Below are 22,117 nucleotides of genomic sequence, written 5' to 3'. Positions count from 1 at the left end.
AAATGCTTTATGTGCTTTGACCTTATCATACCATAAATAAGCATGCCATCCAAATACATTGTTAAAACCTTCTAAATTCAAAATGTCTGTATTTTCAAGGAGTAGCCATTCTTTCAACCAGCAAAACGCTGCTGATTCATAATAAAGTTTAAAGTCTGGCAGGGCAAATCCACCTCTTTCCTTTGCATCAGTTAATATCTTAAATTTTATTCTAGGCTTCTTGCCCTGCCAGACAAATCTAGAGATATCTCTCTGCCACTTCTTGAAACAGTCCATCTTGTCCACAATTTGCAATGTCTGAAACAAAAACAACATTCTAGGCAATACATTCGTTTTTATCACGGCAATACGACCCAACAATGAAAGCTTCAAATTTGACCGTATTTCTAAATCTTTTTTCACTTCCGTCCAACATTTTTCATAATTATCTTTAAATAAGTTCTCATTTTTGGCTGTCATATTAATCCCCAAGTATTTCACTTTCTTAACCACAATCAAACCTGTCTCAATCTGAAACCTCTCTCTTTCAATCGGTGTTAAATTTTTCTCTAAAACCTTAGTTTTTAGCTTGTTCAGTTTAAATCCTGCCACTTGACCAAATTCTTGAATTAATTCTAAAACCCTTTTAGTACTAGATTCTGTCTCCTGTAACGTCAATACTAAGTCATCTGCAAATGCTCTCAGTTTATACTGTTTGGCTCTGACCTGTATACCTTTAACCAACCGGTCCCTTCAAATCGTATTCAGCAGAACCTCCAGGACCGATATAAAAAGCAATGGGGAGATTGGGCACCCCTGTCGTGTCCCTTTTTCTATCTTAAAATCTTCCGTCACCACATTATTTACAATTAATTTAGCCTTTTGTTCAGAGTATATTGCACCTATACCATTTTCAAAACCTTGGCCTACCCCCATCTCCTGTAGGTTCTTCTTCATGAAACTCCAAGAGATATTGTCAAAAGCTTTCTCCGCATCTACAAATATCAGAACTGCTTTAGTGTTTATATTCACTTCTAGTTTTTCCAAAATATCAATTATATTCCTCAAATTATCAGACAAGTGTCTTCCTGGGAGAAAGCCCGCTTGGTCTTTATGAATCTCTTCCATCAAAACTTTTTTCAATCTCTTGGCCAAGATGTCTGCAAAAATTTTGTAATCCACATTAAGTAACGATATAGGGTGGTAGTTCTTAAGCTGAGTCTTTTCAGTCTCTGTTTTAGGTATAAGTGTAATGTACGCCTCTTTCCACGACTCTGGTGCCCTTTTCCCTTCCAAAATTTCATTGCAGACTTCCTTCAAAGGTTTCAATAACCATTCTTTCAAGGATCTATAATATCTGGAAGTCAGCCCATCCAGTCCTGGAGATTTGCCCAGTTGCATGTTTTGAATGGCACCTTCCACTTCCTGTTCAGATATTTTATAGTTCAGCATTAATTTACTTTCTTGAGAGATTTTTTGTAATCCATTTGTCTTCAAAAATCGGTCTATGTCCATTTCTTTCTGTGGCCCTTGCGTATATAATTGTTTAAAGTACCTCTGGAAACAATTTCTAATCTCAGTTGGGTTATGTATATTCTTTCCTTCCACTTCTAAGTTTGTAATAGTATTTAATTTTTGTCTTTTTTTCATTTGCCAGGCCAACAATTTCCCACATTTATTAGCTGATTCAAATGTTTTTTGTCTCATTTGTTTGATTTTCCATTCTATTTCCTGATTCATCATTTTCCTGTATTGTACTTGATATAATTTTATTTCTCTCAGAATCTCCTGAGACTTTGGTTTTGCTCTCAATTTCTTCTCACTTTCTTTTATTTTCTCCAAAATTTTATTCTTCTTCTCATTCTGACTTCTCTTTTTTATTGCATTCTGTTGTATCAAAAACCCTCTCATGACCGCTTTGCTTGCGTCCCAGATTACTCTTTTTTCTACATTAGTGTTCATATTTATTTCAAAATAGTCTCTCAAAGTTTTTTGGGCCTTTTTATATACTTCTTCATCTCTAAATAAGGTGTCATTCATCCTCCATCTAAAGGATCCGGTTGATATTTGTTTCATCTCCATCCTTACAGTGTTATGGTCGGAGCAGGTTTTTGGGCAGATTTCTACTTTCTTTATCTTTGGTGCCATTCCTCTAGTTATCCATATTTGGTCAATTCTAGTCCATGTCATCTTTGCTTCAGAAAAGAAGGTTCCCTCTCTTCCCAAGGGGTTCTTTACTCTCCAAATGTCCACTAAGTCCATATTGTCTGTCATCTCAAAAAATGTTTTCGGTAGTCTACCATCCTTGGTGACTACCTGTCTTTGTGCCTTGTCCATGTTTGTAGATACTACTCCATTAGTTTTTATTTTTTTAAAAACCTCTTGACGCATCATAAGAAATAAAGTATGGATTATAAATTTATTACTTGGAACGTAAATGGTCTAAATGAAAAATCAAAAAGGAACAAGGTGGAACATATTCTGGTTAAGCAAAAATATGATTTAATCTGTCTGCAAGAAACCCATGTAGTGGAAAAACACAAAAGAGTATTAATAAATAAAAGATTGGGGCTTGAGTTTATTACATCAAGTAAAGAAAAAAAAGAGAGGGGTGGTAATCTATGTAAAACCTCAGCTGGAGCCAAAACTGCTTTACAGTGATGAAAAAGGTTGAACAGTGATTATAGAGGTTAAGATCAATAATGAAAAAGTGATAGTTATTGGAATTTATGCACCAAATGAAAGAAAATCCGAATTCTATCAATACCTGGAAGAAAAAGTCATAGAATATTTAGGGGGGAAAATTATATTATTAGGAGATTTTAATGGAGTAGTCAATCCAAACATGGACAGAACAATAAAGAAAGAAAAGAGGCAGAACAAACTCCCAACTACATTTTTCCAATTAATAGAACTCCTGAATTTGTTTGACGCTTGGAGGTTTAAGAATCCAACAGAGAAAGAATTTACACATTATTCAGAGCCACACAAATCGGCGGGACGAATCGACGCGATCTGGACAACAAAGGATTTATTAAATACTATTACAAAAGCAGAAATTCATCCAAGGACAATTTCAGATCACAGCGCGGTCTGGGTTAACTTTAAAGGAAAAGAAGAAAAGGTTAAAAGGTGGCAACTTAATGAGAGTATGCTAAACGATGAAAAAAACTGTACAGAAGGCCAAGCAAATCTTAGAAGAATATTTTAAGTTCAATTTAAATCAAGGAGTAGATCTAGAGACGGTTTGGGATGCGGGTAAAGCCGTCATAAGAGGCTTCTTTATCCAACAAAACGCATTCCAAAGGAAAATAAGGGAGAAGAAGAAAATGGAGATATGGGAGGAAATTAGAAAAAAAGAAAGGATCCTTTTCCAAAAACCAGATGATGAACTAATTAAGCAAAGTATAAAAATTTTACAGACGCAATTCTCCATGATAATAAATGAAGAGATAGAATGGAAGATAAAATGGTTGAGACATAGAAATTTTGAGTTTGCAAATAAACTTGGCAAACTTTTGACCTGGCAATTAAAGAAGAAAAAGGAAGATAGAATTATCAATAAAATTAAAATTGAAGACAAGTGGATCCAAGAACCGAAGGAAACTAGTAAAAACTTTGCTAGTTTTTTTTGAAAACTATATAAAGAAGGTCCAGAGACTCTAGAAAAAAGAATTGATTATTTGGGCAAAAATAAACTACCAATAATACCTAAGGAAAAAACTGAAATCTTGAACTCACCAATAACAGCTATGGAGGTGCAACAAGCTATGCAGAGATCAAAAGTAGGAAAGACACCAGACCTAGATGGTCTCCCAGCTAATTATTATAAAAAGTTAGAAGAAGCATTATTTCTTCCCATGAAAGACCTAATGAATGATATTTTGGCAAATGGACAGCTACCGAAAACCTGGGACAACTTTATTACTCTTATCCACAAACAGGGAACAGATGCCTCAAACATGGCCAATTATAGACCCATTGCACTGCTAAACAACGATTACAAGATATTCGCAGACATTCTTGCAAATAGATTAAAAGAGATAAGAGATAATTCATAAAGATCAAACTGGATTTCTTCCCGGATGATTTATGCAATCCAATATTAGATGTGTGATTAATGTATTAGAATATTTGGATATTAAAATTGATAAACCAGCAGCTATTATGTTGGTGGATGCTGAAAAAGCTTTTGATAATGTGTCCTGGAAGTTTATGAAAAAATTAATGGAAGAAATCGGACTGGGAGAAAATATTTGTAAAGGAATAAATGCCATCTATTCGGAACAATAAGCAAAATTGATCATCAATGGAAGAATTACTGAGGAGTGCAAAATAAACAAGGGAACCAGACAGGGCTGCCCACTGTCACCACTGATATTTATCTTGGTGATGGAAGTCATGAACAATCAGATAAGAAGGGATCAGCTTGTTAAAGGCATCACTCTGGGAAACAAAACATATAAAATTAAAGCTTTCGTGGACGATCTACTTGTTATGACTGAAAACCCTAAAGAAAGTCTGAAAAGAGTGCTGGAATTGATTAAAGAATTTGGAGAAGTGGCAGGCTTCAAGCTGAATATAACAAAAACAAAAATGCTTGTTAAAAATGTAACCACAGAAGAAAAGGACGATTTAGAAAAAATATTGGGCCTGAAAATCTCCTCAAAAGCGAAATACCTGGGTATTTGGATCACCCCCAAGAACATAAACTTATTTCAGGATAATTACACCAAAACTTGGTTAGAGATTAGAAAAAACTTTGTAACCTGGAGTAAACTAAAATTAACATTTCTGGGTAGGATTTCCATTATAAAGATGAATGTACTTCCAAAATTAATCTTTTTATTTCAAATGATTCCAATACTGGGCGAAGCAGGTTGTCTCAAGATATGGCAAAGAGAAATTTCCAAATTCCTGTGGGAAGGAAAGAAACCTAGGATTAAACACCTGATCTTAATAGACATAAAAGAGAGAGGAGGCTTTTCCCTACCCAACCTAAAACTTTACTACGAGGCAGTCTGTTTCACCTGGCTAAAAGATTGGTGGACGTTGCAGGATTTGGACCTCCTGGACCTGGAAGGTTTTGACAACCGTTGGGGATGGCACGCCTACCTAATATATGGAAAAGCGAAAATTCATAAAAACTTTACCAACCATATAATAAGAAAGTCACTCTTTGCTGTATGAGAAAAATATAAAGACCTGATGGAGCCTAAAGTCCCGTGGTGGACTTCTCCAGTAGAAGCCATAGCAGTAAAACGGAAAAATACTCCGGAAATCTGGCCAACATATAAAATACTTCTAAAAAATGAAGCTAACCAAATAAAATTAAAAAACTTTGAGGAAATAAGAGACCACATTTCAGACTGGTTCCAATACCATCAGTTATTTGAAAAAATTAAATCTGACAAACAAAAGGGGTTCTCAACAGAAATTTCCCAATTCGAATCTGATCTTCTAAATTCTAAAAGAAAAACTCTTTCCAAAACTTACCGACTCCTCCTTGACTGGACAGTCAAGGAGGAGGAGGTAACAGTGGCAATGGTGAGGTGGTCCCAGGATTTTGGCCACTCAGTAACCATGGCCCAATGGGAAAATTTATGGAAGATCAATTGGAAATTCACAAATTGTTACATGATTAGCGAGAACTTTCAAAAAATGCAACATTGATGGTATCTAACACCATGGAAGCTTTCAAAAATGTATAAAAATGTATCAAGTAATTGTTGGAGATGCGGAGACTCAGGAACATTCTACCATATGTGGTGGATATGTAGGAAAATACAGGTATTCTGGGAGAGTATACATGCAGAACTGCAAAAAATGCTAAAGATATCTTTCAATAAAAAACCAGAGGCCTACCTCCTGGGAATAACAGATTTGGAGATTCCACAAAAGAGGAAGGGTATCTTTTTTATATGCGACGGCAGCAGCAAGAGTTTTGATCACAGCAAAATGGAAGAGTAATGAAATCCCCTCTATTCAAGATTGGATCCAAAAGCTGACAGAATATGCTGAATTAGATGGTTCATCAGAAAAAATAAAAAATAGATCAAAACAGGAATTTGTTTCTAAATGGGAGGTTTTTAAAGAATATCGGAAAAATAAATATAGTAGTTTAAATTCTGTTGCAGCATTCGAGGAACTTCAGTAATAGTTGCAAGGTAGATATAAGAAATTAGATTTAATGAGAATAAGTTTAATTATGAAAAAAAAAGTGTATTGGCAATAAGTAATATGAATTTGAAGTATGGAATAGACGGGAGGTTGGGTCTTTAGTGTTAAGACCAATAGATGTTTTATTGTTTGCTAAGAATATTAAGTGTCTATGGTTATTTTTGTAATTTGTGTGTAATTTGGTATTTGTGCTTTTTGTTTGTTTGTTTTTCTTGTTGTATAAATAAAAAACTATAAAAAAGGAAAAAATAAAAATAAAAATCAGAATTCAAAACAGTTCAAACAGATGACAGTAATCAGAAGAGGGTTTGCCCTGAAAGCACATGTGAGCAAGGCAGCACTCCCCCAGACCCCCCAAGCGTCCCTATTTTCCAGGGACAGTCCTGGATTTAAAGAAGCCGTCCCAGATTTTATCCTGGAGTGTTCGCTTTTCCTCAGGACATCCCTATTTTCATTGGAGAAAAGTTGGAGCATATGTTCCCCCACCATCTCTCTTCCAACAAATGTCATGACAGGGTCTGAAGCCAGATTGAAATGGATCCAGATGCCCTGTCTCCTTCAAGCATGCCTGAAGCTAGACTGGCAGTACCCTTTCAAGCACATTGCCCCCAAAGGGGGTATTAGATACTGGGCGATAGTTATCCAGCAATTCAGGGGCCAGGGAGGACTTAAGGAAGGGATGCACCCAATTTCAAGGAAGGTGACACTCTCCCCCCTCTCAGTGAAGCATCATTCAAGTCCTGGGCCCACCCAGTCAATCCCCAACAGCTAGCTTCAAGAAACCAAGATGGGAAAAGTTAAAGAGGGAAAGTGGTTGGCCACACCTATTCAATGGCTTGACTACGTCCTCAGAGTGCAATAAAGGGAACGGATCCTGCACACATGGAACAAGCAGTGCACTCCACTGTAGTAGTATGGTTTTTAAAAGGGTAGGCTCTTGGGCGTGCACAGTCTACTGAGTAATATTCAAAATGTAAAATGGGAGTCAGCAGTGGAAACAACTTGCTTTTGGAAACATGTTCATCACACACTGATGTGAAAGTGAGGATTGGCTGCGTCTCCCTGTTCAATGGAGTTTGAGTGGTCAACATGGGCTTACCCCTATTTGAAATATAAGAGGACCATTGGCACTGTCTGTTGTAGGAAATGTGACATTTATTCAAGTCCAGGCACTGCAGTTTGGATTTGGATTTATTATCCCGCTTTATCACTACCCGAAGGAGTCTCAAAACGGCTATAATTCTTCTTTCCCTTCCTCCCCCAAAACAAACAATCTGTGAGGTGAGTGAGGCTGAGAGACTTCAGAGAAGTGTGACTAGCCCAAGGTCACCCAGCAGCTGCATGTGGAGGAGCGGAGACGCGAACCCCATTCCCCAGATTACGAGACAACTGCTCTTAACCACTACACCACACATGCACCATGAAGATCATTGATTGGTGTGTTATTGTTGCCTCAGCATATTACTTACCCACTGAAGCTGGTACCCAGACTCTGAACAAGTATTCCACACCCCATCCCAAACCAAAAATGTCTATGATAATTGTTTCAAGTCTGAGGATTGTTAACCAGGGCAGTGTCATAGGAAAAGCACCCTATAAAGTATGTTGCTCGCCTTACGCTGCCCATAATAATGATGATGATATAATAATAATATGGACTCTGCAATAATGAATGAATGAATTGGATTGGATTTATTATTCTGAACGTTAATGTCTCTGAGAAACAACCTTTCCCCCAATCAACCTTTTGAAAGCCTCTTTTACCTCCTTGTTTCTCAGACTGTAGATGAGTGGATTCAACATAGGTATCGCAAGGGTGTAAAAGACAGAGATGATTTTGTCTTGCTCTATGGAATATTTTGAATTGGGCCGGACATACATGAAGGCTCCTGTTGCATAGAATATGGTGACAGCCATAAGGTGGGAGGCACAGGTGGAGAAGGCTTTATGTCTGCCCTCAGCTGAGTTGATCCGAAGGATGGCAATAAGTATGTATGTGTAAGAGATGGAAATGGCCAGTATAGTTACCAGTACAATTGCTGTTGAGAAGATGAAATGAATAATATCAATGACTGTTGTGTCTGAGCAAGACAGCTTTAGGATTGGGGGCACATCACAGAAGAAGTGGTTGATGATGTTGGAACTACAAAAGGACAAATTAAATATAATGGAAGTCTGGACAACTGCATTCACACAACCTGTTAGATAGGAGCCAGCCACAAGCAAATTACAGAGTTTTCTGGACATGATAGAAGTATACAGCAGGGGGTTGCAAATAGCAATGAAGCGGTCATATGCCATCACACCCAGCAGGCAGCACTCACAGGATACAGCAATGCAGAAGAAGAAAAACTGCAGGGCACAGCCAGTGAAAGAAATAGTTTTGCTTTTTACTATAAAGTTAATTAATGTCCTGGGGGCGATGACACTGGAGTAACCAATATCCAAGAGTGACAGGTTGCTGAGGAAAAAATACATGGGAGTATGGAGGCGGGAGTCAATCCTGATTAATGTTACCATGCCAATGTTCCCCACCAGGGTCAACAAGTAAATCATTAAGAATAGTATGAAGAGAATAAACTGCAGACTCTGATTATCTGTGAATCCCAGCAAAATAAATTCAGTAATTGTGGTGAAGTTTCCTTCTGACATTGTCACAAGTTGTATTCTCCTGTGTAAATAAAAATATGAGAGAAAAGCTGAAATAGTATTAGCTAATAAGAGTCATTCCATTGTTGGGAGAGGTCACTTCCTTTTTCACATGGGGAAGCCATTTTCAAGGGAGCCCAGTGATGGAAGTGGACAGCTGTATTGAAGCAGCACAGGATGATGACATTTTGCACCTCTAACAATTTTGCACCCAGGGCAACTGCCCCTGTTGCCCTCCACACACTATGCCACTGGAGAGGAATGTCAACGAGATGCTTCAGTTTTCCTCCTCCGATCAAAACATCCTAGATATAAGCTTCAGAAACTCCTAATTTTGTCAAAAAGAAGATATGAGCACTCCTGAATTCTTCTGTGGCTCTTGCTTGAAAGTTCTGTATGTAAATTGGGATTCCTGCAGAAAGTGTATCTTCCCATTAATTTGAGAGGCTGATGTCTCAAAGAATAGTATTTTGCTCTGGAGTACATAAGGTGTCCTTCATTTGTACATGCAGTATTTGCCTGAGCAATGGTTTGGTTTATTATTTTCATCTGGCATGGTTGCCAGATTCAACCCACAGGAAAAAAAATCAGACTGAATTTAAGAGACACACCTCATTATCTATGCATTGAGGGGAGGGTGTTCTTGCTTCGTTACAGTATCTCTGAATTCTATTTCTTTTGCACTGATCCACGAAACAGATTTAGGTGCAAATGAAGGACACCAGCATACTGCAGAGGAATTCATTTTTATCTTGTGCAGCAACCTCACAACTATAAAATTAGCCATTCTATAAATAAACCTTACTTTGGGGCTTTAGGAATGACATCTGTCCTCTTCACAGGTCAACCTCCTAGCTTGATTTATTCTCAGAGTGTTTGGGATATTCTATTTTTGACAGCCAGATGATATCTATGAACAGCTCAATTCTCTGGAAACAAAAACAAAACAAAACAAAACAAAAATCTGGAATTTATTTTGCCTTAGTTTCATAGAAGTTGGGGAGGTTGACTTATGATGACACTGCATGAGATCTTTCCTGCAAGTTGTGTGTGATTGTAATAAGAAATTCAGAAATGGAAATTTAAAATCATCAGATAAGCAGTTTATTTGCTTAATGCTTTTATCCGGCACTGCCATTGGAGTCAACCAAAAAGGGGAAAAATCAAATTGAATTTAAGAAATACATTGCCATATCTGGGCATTGAAGGGAGCGAGTTAACACTCAGTTACAGTATTTTTGCATATTCTCTTTATCATCTCAGTCCAACAGACATGTTTATGAGCAAATGGAAGACAGCTTTCCTCCTGCAGAGATATTTAATTCTTTATTTGCCACAGTAGCCTCACAAATGAATATGGGGGACACGGGGGGAATAGCATACTGCAGAACATAAACTCAATTCTGCCTTGCTTTTGGATTCTGTTGACCCAAGTTGCAGGCAAAGCAAGATTTGAATAGTGCATTCTTTTTTAAAAGTGCAAACAATAGGAAAGGATGGGGTAACCTTAACTGAGGGGGGAATGGAGGAGGCTAGATGGGGGTCTCCCTTGTTGCAGTGGCATAGCAAGATGTGGTCTGCATTCAAAGGATTTCCAGAAAATGCATATGCACTTGTAGGAAGCAGAGATATTGTAAGCAAGAAATAACCTTCCCTCAATGCACATGTAATATGCTGTGGCTGTTAATTTTTTATTTTTTATTTACCCTGTATGGGTGGAAGGTAAAGCCCAATGAAAACACTAGAGAAATAAACTTCTTAGCCAATCAATTTGAATCTGCATTTCTGGAGATACGTTTCAATCATAGGCAACATGCAGGAGGGATTTCATGCAGGATCATAAAGTGTGCCAACCCACAAACCCAAATAAATGAACAGGAAGCCCAAATAAGTTCCAGACATTAAATTTGCTTCCAGAGAAATGCCCTACTGATAAATTTGACTGCTGTGTAAAATTCACAAGAACTTTGTGAGTATATCTGGCTAGGAAATGTATCAAAAGGAACCTTACTTGTGAAGATGATCAATGTCGATCCTAGAGTCCCAGAATAAGGCATATTCAGAAAAATGCTCATTTTATAGTTGTTTGGGCATCACCTAGAAACCAGATTCTTGAAACACATGAATTAAAATACTCTGTATGACATCTCTTCATAATCACCTGAGGACATACAGCCTGGGAATTTCTTTTACTTTCTACTATGCATCTTTAATTAGTTTCTAACAGAAGTTTCCCCTCTCCATTCAGCCCACAATTCAGTAGGAATCTTCACTAGTTACTTTCCTCTATTTTGTTTTAGAGTACTGTCAGTTTGTTGCATATTCCCAAAGCTATTAACAATAACACCAGTTACCAATACCAATAATGTCATTGGGACGAGCAGGACTGAAAGGGGCTTACAATCTAAAAACCAGAATTCGAAACATTTGAAAAAGATTATAGTAACCGGAAGAGGGTTTGCCCTGAAAGCACATGTTAAGATGTGCTTCTTCAGTTTTCACTGAAAGCTGTGAGTGATAAAGACAGATGCATCTCTGTGAGGAGGGGATTCCACAACTTAGGGGCTGCCAAAGAAATTTATCTCTCCTGGGTCACTGTCACTTGACATTTTTAGGGAGGTGGAACTGCCAATAGGGCCTCCTCTGCTGATTTCAACACCCAAGAAGGTCTATAGGATGCTGATATTTAGATATTTGGGGGCTAAAAAGTAACACGAGCCCCTTGAATTGGGCCTGGAAACAAACCAATGTAACTTTTTTTTTGAAACAGGGCTTCTATGTTATCTCAATTGAACCCCAGCCAGTAGCCTGGCTTCTGCATTTTGAGCCAATTCAAGTTTCTAAGTCATCTTCAAGGGCGTATATAGTTCATTGCATTAATCTAATCTAGAAGTCTGTTGTCTTTGTCCATGGAGTTTTCTTGGCAGGGATACTGGAGTGGCTTGCTGGTTCCTGCTCCAGGTGGATCACATTTGGTCAAAACTCTCCACTATGACCTGTCCATCTTGGGTGCCCTGCTCGGCATAGTTCATAGCATCTCTGAGTTATTCAAGCCCCTTCGTCACGGCAAGGCAGTGATCCAGGAGTGCCTGGCGTGCTCTGGTCCATGGGGTCACAAAAAATCAGACACGACTAAACGGCTAAACAACAACAACAACAATCTAGAAGTCACTAGATATCACCATCAATGGTATCAAAGGCTGAGGAAAGGTCAAGAAAAGTGAGCAAGGCAGCTTTCCCACAGACCCTCCAAGTGTCCCTATTTTCTAGGGATGATCCCAGATTTACAGAAGCAGTCCAAGTTTCAGATATGATCCCAGAATGTCCACTTTCCCCCAGGTCATCCTTATTTTCATTGTAGAAATGTTGGAGCATATGTTCCCCCACCACCTCTCTTCCAACGAATGTCATGACAGGGTGAAATGGATCCTTCAAGCATGCCTGAAGCAAGACTGGCAGCACACTTTCGAGCACCTTGCCTGGCAAGGGGATATTAGCTACTGGGCAATAGTTATCCAGCAGTTGCAGGTCCAGGGAGGTCTTCTTAAGGATGCACCACAGCCTCTTTCAAAGAAGGTGACACTCTCCCCTCTCTCAGTGAAGCATCATTGAAGTCCTGGGCCCACCCAGTCAATCCCCAACAGCTAGCTTCAAGAAGCCAAGATGGGAATTGGTCAAGAGGGAAAGTGGTTGGCCACACTTATTCAACAGCTTGACTACATTGCAATAAAGGAAACTGATCCTGCACACATGGAACAAGCAGTGAACTCCACTGTAGTAGTCTGGTTTTTAAAAGGGTAGCCTCTTGGGTGTGCACAGTTTGCTGAGTAATACTCAAAATGTAAAGTGAGAATCACATGCTTTTGAAAACATGCTCATCACACACTGACATGAAAGTGAGGATTGGTTGCTGCTCCCTGTTCAATGGAGTTTGAGTGGTCAACATGAGTTGACCCTTATCTGAAACATAGGAGAATTGGCACTGTCTGTTGTAGGAAATGTGGCATTTATTCAAGTCCAAGCACTGCACCATGTAGATCATTGACTGGTGTGTTATAGTTGCCTCAGCAAATTACTTACCCACTGAAGGTGGAGCCTAGACTCTGATTAAGTATCCCACTCTCCACCCCCCCAGTCCACCTAGTTGCCAGTCTTATAATTGTTAATCAGGGCAGTGTCATAGGAATAGAATCCTATAAGATATGTTGGTCGTCATTTGTTGCCCATAATGATGACGACAGCAACAACAACAACCACAACCACAACTCTGCAAATAGAATGAAGTAAGATATAGGATTGTATTTGTTATTATGAAAATTAATATCTCTGAGAGAACACCTTTCCTCCAACCAGCCTTTTGAAAGCCTCTTTTACCTCCTTGTTTCTCAGACTGTAGATGAGTGGATTCAACATAGGTATCAAAAGGGTGTAAAAGACAGAGATGATTTTGTCTTGCTCTATGGAATATTTTGAATTGGGTCGGACATACATGAAAGCTCCTGTTGCATAGAATATGGTGACAGCTGTAAGGTGGGAGGCACAGGTGGAGAAGGCTTTTTGTCTGCCCTCAGCTGAGTTGATCCGAAGGATGGTAATAAGTATGTATGTGTAAGAGATGGAAATGGCTAATATCGTTACCAATACAATTGCTGTTGCGAAGATGAAATGAATAATATCAGTGACTGTTGTGTCCGAGCAGGACAGCTTTAGGATCGGGGGCACATCACAGAAGAAGTGGTTGATGATGTTGGAATGACAAAAGGACAAATTAAATATAATGGAAGTCTGGACAATTGCATTCACACAGCCTGTTAAATAGGAGCCAGCCACAAGCAGATTACAGAGTTTTCTGGACATGATAGCAGTATACAGCAGTGGGTTGCAGATAGCAATGAAGCGGTCATATGCCATCACACCCAGCAGGCAGCACTCACAGGATACAGCAATGCAAAAGAAGAAAAACTGCAGGGCACAGCCAGTGAAGGAAATAGTTTTGCTTTCTGTCACAAAGGTCATCAGTGTCCTGGGAGCGATGACACTGGAGTAACCAATATCCAAGAGTGACAGGTTGCTGAGGAAGAAATACATGGGAGTATGGAGGCGGGAGTCAATCCTGATTAATGTTACCATGCCGATGTTCCCCAGCAGAATCAACAAGTAAATCAGTAAGAATAATATGAAGAGAATAAACTGCAGACTCTGATTATCCGTGAATCCCAGCAAAATAAATTCAGTAATTGTGGTGAAGTTTCCTTCTGACATTGTCACAAGTTGTATTCTCCTGTGTAAATAAATATATGAGAGAAAAGCTGAAATAGTATTAGCTCCACACTAACATTTAAGTGGCAAGGAACGGTGGTGTAGCATGAGTTGCCAGTACCCGGGGCCACATGGGGATGCGGGGGGGGGGAGAGAAATGGAAATGGACAGAGTATGCATGCACATTCAGCTGCCTGACAGCATCTGCATCACTCAGAAGATCACAGCCATAGAGATAAGAAAATAAGAGTCATTCCATTGTTGGGAGAGGTCACTTCCTTTTTCACATGGGGAAGCCATTTTCAAGGGAGCCCAGTGATGGAAGTGCACAGCTGTATTGAAGCAGCACAGGGTGATGACATTTTGCACCTCTAACAATTTTGCACCCAGGGCAACTGCCCCTGTGGCCCTCCACACACTATGCCACTGGAGAGGAATGTCAACGAGATGCTTCAGTTTTTCTCCTCCGATCAAAACATCCTAGATATGAGCTTCAGAAACTCCTAATTTTGTCAAAAAGAAGATATGAGCACTCCTGAATTCTTCTGTGGCTCTTGCTTGAAAGTTCTGTATGTAAATTGGGATTCCTGCAGAAAGTGTATCTTCCCATTAATTTGAGAGGCTGATGTCTCAAAGAATAGTATTTTGCTCTGGAGTACATAAGGTGTCCTTCATTTGTACATGCAGTATTTGCCTGAGCAATGGTTTGGTTTATTATTTTCATCTGGCATGGTTGCCAGATTCAACCCACAGGGAAAAAAAATCAGACTGAATTTAAGAGACACACCTCATTATCTATGCATTGAGGGGAGGGTGTTCTTGCTTCGTTACAGTAACTTAAGCAGTGATCATACAAACAAGGTTGTGCGCAAATGAAGGACACCAACATACTACAGAGGAATTCATTTTTATCTTCTGCAGCAACCTCACAACTATAAAATTAGCCATTCTATCAGTAAACCTTACTTTGGGGCTTTAGGAATGACATCTGTCCTCTTCACAGGTCAACATCCTAGCTTGATTTATTCTCAGAGTGTTTGGGATATTCTATTTTTGACAGCCAGATGATATCTACGAACAGCTCAATTCTCTGGAAACAAAAACAAAACAAAACAAAAATCTGGAATTTATTTTGCCTTAGTTTCATAGAAGTTGGGGAGGTTGACTTCTGATGACACTGCATGAGATCTTTCCTGCAAGTTGTGTGTGATTGTAATAAGAAATTCAGAAATGGAAATTTAAAAACATCAGATAAGCAGTTTATTTGCTTAATTTTTTTTTTTATCTGGCACTGCAGTTGGGTTCAACCAAAAAGGGGAAAAATGAAAATGAATTTAAGAAACCACTCAGTTACAGTATTTTTGCATTCTCTCTTTATCACCTCAGTTCAACAGACATGTTTATGAGCAAATGGAAGACAGCTTTCCTCCTGTGTGGCTGTTAAATGTAATCTTTTTTTTACCCTGTATGGGTGGAAGGTGGCTGTGAAGCCCAATGAAAACACTAGAGAAATAAACTTCTTAGCCAATCAATTTGAATCTGCATTTCTGGAGATACGTTTCGATCACAGGTAACATGCAGGAGAGATTTCATGCAGCATCATAAAGTGTGTCAACCTACAAACCCAAAGAAATGAACAGGAAGCCCAAAGAAGTTCCAGATAATAAATTTGCTTCCAGAGAAATGCACTGTTGATAAATTTGACTGCTGCTGGTGGAGGGAGAATTGACAAGAACTTTGTGAGTATATCTGGCTAGGAAATGTATCATAAGGAACCTTACTTGTGAAGATGACCAATGTCGATCCTAGAGTCCAGAATAAGGCATGTTCAGAAAAATGCTCATTTTATAGTTGTTTGGGTATCACCTTGAAACCAATTTCCCGAAGGGCATGAATTAAAATACTGTCTGCATAATCACCTGAGGACATACAGCCTGGGAATTTCTTTTACTTTCTAATATTCATCTTTAATTAGTTTCTAACAGAAGTTTTCCCTCTCCATTCAGCCCACAATTCAATAGGAATCTTCACTAGTTACTTTCCTCTATCTTGTTTTAGGGTACTGTCAGTTTGTTGCATATTCCCAAAGCTATTAACAATAACACCAGTTACCAATACCAACAAAGTCATTGGGACCAGCAGGACTGAAAGGGGCTTACAATCTAAAAACCAGAATTTGAAACAGTTCAAAGAGATTACAGTAACCGGAAGAGGGTTTCCCCTGAAAGCACATGTTAAGATGTGCTTCTTTAGTTTTCACTGAAAGTTGGGAGTAATGAAGACAGATGCATCTCTGTGAGGAGGGGATTCCACAACTTAGGGGCTGCCAAAGAAATTTATCTCTCCTGGGTCACTGTCACTTGACATTTTTAGGGAGGTGGAACTGCCAATAGAGCCTCCTCTGCTGATTTCAACACCCAAGAAGGTCTGTAGGATGCTGATGTTCAGATATTTGGAGGCTAAAAAGTAACATGAGCCCCTTGAATTGGGCCTGGAAACAAACAAGTGTAACTTTTTTTTGAAACAGAGGTTATATGTTATCTCAATTGAACCCCAGCCAGTAGCCTGGCCTCTGCATTTTGAGCCAATTCAAGTTTCTAAGTCATCTTCAAGGGCAGCCTCGTATATTGTTCATTGCATTAATCTAATCTAGAAGTCACTAAATATCACCATCAATGGTATCAAAGGCTAAGAAAAGGTCAATAAAAGTGAGCAAGGCAGCTTTCACCCAGACCCAATTGCAATAAAGGAAATGGATCCTGCACACCTGGAACAAGCAGTGCACTCCACCGTAGTAGTATGGTTTTTAAAAGGATAAGCTCTTAGGCGTGCACAGTTTGCTGAGTAATACTCAAAATGTAAAGTGAGAATCACATGCTTTTGAAAACATGCTCATCACACACTGACGTGAAAGTGAGGATTGGTTGCTGCTCCCTGTTCAATGGAGTTTGAGTGGTCAACATGGGTTGACCCTTATCTGAAATATAAGAGGACCATTGGCACTGTCTGTTGTAGGAAATGTGACATTTATTCAAGTCTAGGCACTGCACCATGTAGATCATTGATTGGCGTGATAGCGTTGCCTCATCATATTACTTACCCACTGAAGCTGGTGCCCAGACTCTGATCAAGTATCCACCTCTCTCCATCCCACACTCCAAAATTTCTGAACTATAATTGTTGCAAGTCTGAGGATTGTTAATCAGAGCAGTGTCATAGGAATAGCATCCTATATTGTTGGTCACCATTTGTTGCCCATAATGATGATGATGATATGGACTCTGCAATAATGAATGAATTTATAGGATTGGATTTATGAACTTTTGTGAACCTAATGGACTGAGAGTCAGTCATGAATATCCTGTATGCACCTTTTTCGTACCCCATGAACAAACCATGTGCCCCACACTTCCCAAGCTTGCTGCTCTGTGGGGTGTGTACCCACATGTCAGAACCAAAGATTCTCATATGCTTGATGTAAGGTTTCTTACCTAACATATTCTCATAGGGAGTACAACCAATAGGTGATGACAGTCTCCTGTTATAGGAATAAAGGAAACACAATAGAGCTTCAGCCCAATATTTCTCAGGGAGACTGGCATCATGCAACAAGGTTTTTAGGCCTTGCAGCAAAGTCTGGTTTGCCCGATCGCAAAGTCCATTCTCCCATGGAGATCTAGGACTTGAGAGGTCGTGCTGGATTCCCTTCTCAGTCAGGAAAGCCTCAAACTGATGAGAAGTGAATTCACCGCCTTGATCAGAAAATAAACAGCCAATGCATTTATTGTGAGCATTCTCCAACCAAGCACAGAACGCCTTGAACTTAGGGAACGCTTCTGACTTCTGCTGGAGCATAAACACATGAATGTACCTGGAAAAAAAATCAATTAAAACCATGAAGTACCTTGCTCCACCCAAAGAGGGCGCAAGTGGACCAACCAGGTCTGCGTGGACTAGCTGATAGGGTTTGGAAGCCTGTCTGCTAGACACTTTGCCTTTCGGATCAACCTTCACCTTGTTTTCTGCACAAGATACACATTTAATTTGAAACTTACAGGGCTTAATGTTCAAACCCTGAACCAACCTAGGCATCTTGGCCAGTGCCTGCCAAGACATGTGACCAAATTTTTGGTGCGCCTCGTGAATACATCCTGCATGAAGAACTTTGTTAGTTTGTGCAACACAACAAGATTCAACATTAGACACATCAACAGCATTGTCATCATAAGTTATCAAGAACAAGCCATCTACAAACTTCGCATGCAAAATGTCCTCTTTGCCCTTCCTGATGACACAGACGCTCTTCTTGAAGGAAATCTCAAAGCCCTGCCCAGTCAGCTGTGGGACGCTGGGGAAATTGTCTGCAGAATCTGGAACAAAAAGTACTTCGCTGATGGTTGTGTGCAGACTTGCCAGTTTCACTGTCCCGACTCCTGCAACTCTCAACATCTTTCCATCAGCCTGTTGGATCTCCCCATTTTGAGGCATGAAGGAAATAAACAGGTGACGATCCTTCGTTATGTGCCTTGTCGCTCCAGAATCCACAATAAATCTGCCTTTGACTTTTGGAGAAGCATTGCCAGCAAACAAAGCCTTGTTTTTCACTGGCCTGGGTTTCCCACCCCCCTTCTGCTTCTGGCCACCTGCACGCTTCTTCTTTTGTTTAGCTCCAGCCTTTGGGCAATATCTCTGAATATGACCTTGGTTTCCACATTTCCAGCACTTCACAGCTGCCAATGCCTTGGCTCCCCCTGGAAGCTGGAATGCTGTCCCACACTGCTCCCCCTGAAGCACACAAGCTGGTTCAGCTGCATTCCTCCTATCATATTCGTTTTGCAAGGTCGCCAAAACTTTTGTAGCAGTGAGGTCCTGCGCAGGAAGAGTTGCCAGCTGGCTTGCCACAGCCTGATAGATCTCATCCAGGGAGACCAGGATAAGGATTGCAAACAGAGTCTCAGGCATATTAAAACCTCTATGAGTCAATTCCTTTCTGAGATGCTGCAAATGCAAAACGTAGGCTCCAAGGTCTTCCCCTGGCTCCAAATGCTTCCTGTGCAGCTTTTTGAAGTAAAGCAACACAGACCCAGCCTCTTGTCAGGGATGACAGGCCGGAAGCCCTTCCCACATCTCATGCGAGCTGGCCTTGCCAGCCAGGGTGATTAACTCTTCAGGAGCTACTGAGAGCAAAATCACTCCCATGGCTCTTGAATCTTGTGCCACCCATTCATCTGTCAGAGGCACAGGGGGGTCCTCAGAAACAGTGTGCCACAGACCAAGCCTTCTCATCTGGCCCTCACAGTACCTTGCCCAGGTCTGATAATTGTGTCCATTAAGCTTTGGGTACAGAGCCCCAACGGAGGCTTGTAAAAGATCCATCCCAGCTCTTTACTTCAGCCGTGAGCCTTATTCCCTTCAAGGGCTCCTTATCTTTAGCACGTCATAAATCAGATGTAGCTTGCTTCCACGGCACAGAAAAGTCTCGCTTTTCCACATACCTCTGTTGCTATTGCTGCCAGGATCTCGGCAGGAATCAGCAGTCTAACTCTCCTGTAAGTGCCGTGAATCTGGACCCGAAACCTATTGTTGGGATACTGCCAGGGAGACGGAGGCATCAGGCAGGCCCCCAGTTGTCTCCGGAGGAACAGCATCAGTCAATTAGCGACACGAGCCTCAGAGTCATTCCAAGACCCGTGCACACCCTTTCAGCAGATTCTCCGTAATGAAAGATGCAGACAGGAGAGCATATTTACAGCTTTATTCAATGTAGTTCAGAACAAAGGAAAAACATGACGGCTTGCCTCCGTGTCCAGGAAAAACAGCCAGAATACAAAAGCTATGTACAATGGAAGTTCCCAGCAGACAGCGCTTGGAGTAAACAGGCATGTGATACACAACAATCATGCCTGACCTTTTTAAGGTGAAATGGAACTATATCCTAACAGTTAACAGGAATTTTGGATTATATCTGGCTAGGAAATGTATTATAAGAAACCTTACTTCTGAAGATGATCAGTGTCGATCCTAGAACCCTAGAATAAGGGATGTAGAGAGAAATGCTCATTTTATAGTTGTTTTGCCACCACCTAGTGACCAAATTCCTCAAAGGCATAAATTAAAATACTCTGTATGACATCTCAGCATAATCACCTGAGGACATACAGCCTGGGAATTTATTTTACTTTCTACTATTCATCTTTAATTAGTTTCTAACAGAAGTTGCCCCTCCCAATTCAGCTCACAATTCAGGAGGAATTTACCTAGAGACCACCTTTCCTCCAACCAGCCTTTTGAAAGCCTCTTTTACCTCCTTGTTTCTCAGACTGTAGATGAGTGGATTCAGCATAGGTATTGCAAGGGTGTAAAAGACAGAGATGATTTTGTCTTGCTCCACTGAATACTTTGAACTGGGCCTTAAGTACATGAAAGCTCCTGTTGCATAGAATATGGTGACAGCCATAAGGTGGGAGGCACAGGTGGAAAAGGCTTTATGTCTGCCCTCAGCTGACCTGATCCGAAGGATGGCAATAAGTATGTATGTGTAAGAGATGGAAATGGCCAATATAGTTACCAATATAAGTGCTGCTGAGAAGGCGAAATGAAAAATATCAATGACTGTTGTGTCTGAGCAGGACAGCTTTAGGATCGGGGGCTCATCACAGAAGAAGTGGTTGATGATGTTGGAACGACAAAAGGACAAATTAAATATAAGGGAAGTGTGGACCACTGCATTCACACAACCTGTTACATAGGAACCAGCCACAAGCAAATAACAGAGCTTTCTGGACATGAGAGCAGTATACAACAGTGGGTTGCAGATAGCAATGAAGCGGTCATATGCCATCACACCCAGCAGGCAGCACTCACAGGATACAGCAATGCAAAAGAAGAAAAACTGCAGGGCACAGCCAGTGAAGGAAATGGTTTTGCTTTCTGCCACAAAGGTAATCAGTGTCCTGGGAGCAATTACAGTGGAATAACCAATATCCAAAAGTGACAGGCTGCAGAGGAAAAAATACATGGGAGTGTGGAGCCTGGAGTCAACCCTGATTAATGTTACCATGCCAATGTTCCCCACCAGGGTCAACAAGTAAATCAGTAAGAACAATATGAAGAGAATAAACTGCAGACTCTTGTTATCTGTGAATCCAAGCAAAACAAATCCAGTAATTGTGGTGAAGTTTCCTTCTGACATTGTCACAAGTTGTATTCTCCTGTGTAAATAGAAATATGAGAAAAAAGTTGAAATAGTATTAGCTCCACAACCAAAAGTAGTTTCAGGAGACCCTACATTTAAGTTCCAAGGAACAGTGATATAGCATGGGTTGCCAGTACCTGTGGCCACATAGGGAAGGGGGGTGCGGAGAAAGGGAAATGGATAGAGTATGCATGCACATTAACTGCCTAACAGCATCTGTGTCACCCAGGAGATCACAGCCACAGAGATAAGAAGAGTCGTTCCATTGTCTGGAGAGGTCACTTCCTTTTTCACATGGGGAAGCCATTTTCTTTTTTTCTTTTATTAATTTTATAATAACAAAAGGAAAAAAAACCCAATCATAAAAAACATCACAATCAAAATCATACATCTTAATTGACTTCCCTCCAACTCCCCCTCCTGGTTCAATTTTCTATACTTATTTATACACTTATCCCTTTTTTAAGGAAAGGGGGGAAAAGAGAAATTGTCTGCTATGTCCAGTTATATTTTATTAGTTTGTTTTGCCAATCTCTTTCATCTTCTTTGGCGGTGGCTTCTTCCTTCTATAGGGATGGGCTGGTCTGGCGTCCGTTCTCAGGTGCAGGAACAAAGTCTTTTGCATGGTAAATCCATTAAGTCCTGTACCTTCCAGGATCTTAGTTTCATTTTTTTTTAAAACAAAAGTCATTTTCAACATTTTCTTCAAATCTTTATATACCACTTCCCAGCCTTTCTTAATAATTTTACATTGTCACCACATATGGTGGGCTCTCATACCCTTTACCCACGCTTCCTGCATCATCTCTATCACCGTCCAAGCTTCCCAGATCAATGTACACATGATATCATTTT

The 22,117-nt window shown here is 40.1% G+C and overlaps 3 protein-coding genes across 3 annotated transcripts; all 3 read right to left on the bottom strand.

The window, feature by feature from the left end:
* Positions 1-7,866: 7,866 nt before the first annotated feature.
* On the bottom strand, positions 7,867-8,811 carry LOC309526332 (olfactory receptor 5AR1-like; the record flags this gene model as incomplete). The annotated part of the gene is made up of 1 exon (XM_082212258.1): positions 7,867-8,811. One exon carries the CDS (start codon positions 8,809-8,811, stop codon positions 7,867-7,869), a length of 945 nt encoding a protein of 314 aa, XP_082068384.1.
* A 4,314-nt stretch (positions 8,812-13,125) lies between these two features.
* On the bottom strand, positions 13,126-14,070 carry LOC309517258 (olfactory receptor 5AR1-like; the record flags this gene model as incomplete). Its single annotated transcript, XM_082196400.1, has 1 exon — positions 13,126-14,070. The coding sequence occupies one exon, from the start codon at positions 14,068-14,070 to the stop codon at positions 13,126-13,128; it is 945 nt and encodes a 314-aa protein (XP_082052526.1).
* A 6,250-nt stretch (positions 14,071-20,320) lies between these two features.
* LOC309526394 (olfactory receptor 5AR1-like) lies at positions 20,321-21,259 on the bottom strand (the record flags this gene model as incomplete). The annotated part of the gene is made up of 1 exon (XM_082212422.1): positions 20,321-21,259. The coding sequence occupies one exon, from the start codon at positions 21,257-21,259 to the stop codon at positions 20,321-20,323; it is 939 nt and encodes a 312-aa protein (XP_082068548.1).
* Between the last annotated feature and the right edge of the window lie 858 nt (positions 21,260-22,117).

The sequence above is a fragment of the Podarcis vaucheri genome (assembly GCF_965113315.1).
Source record: "Podarcis vaucheri genome assembly, chromosome: 1".
Classification (NCBI taxonomy): domain Eukaryota; kingdom Metazoa; phylum Chordata; class Lepidosauria; order Squamata; family Lacertidae; genus Podarcis; species Podarcis vaucheri.
This window is presented reverse-complemented; position numbering and strand designations above follow the sequence as displayed.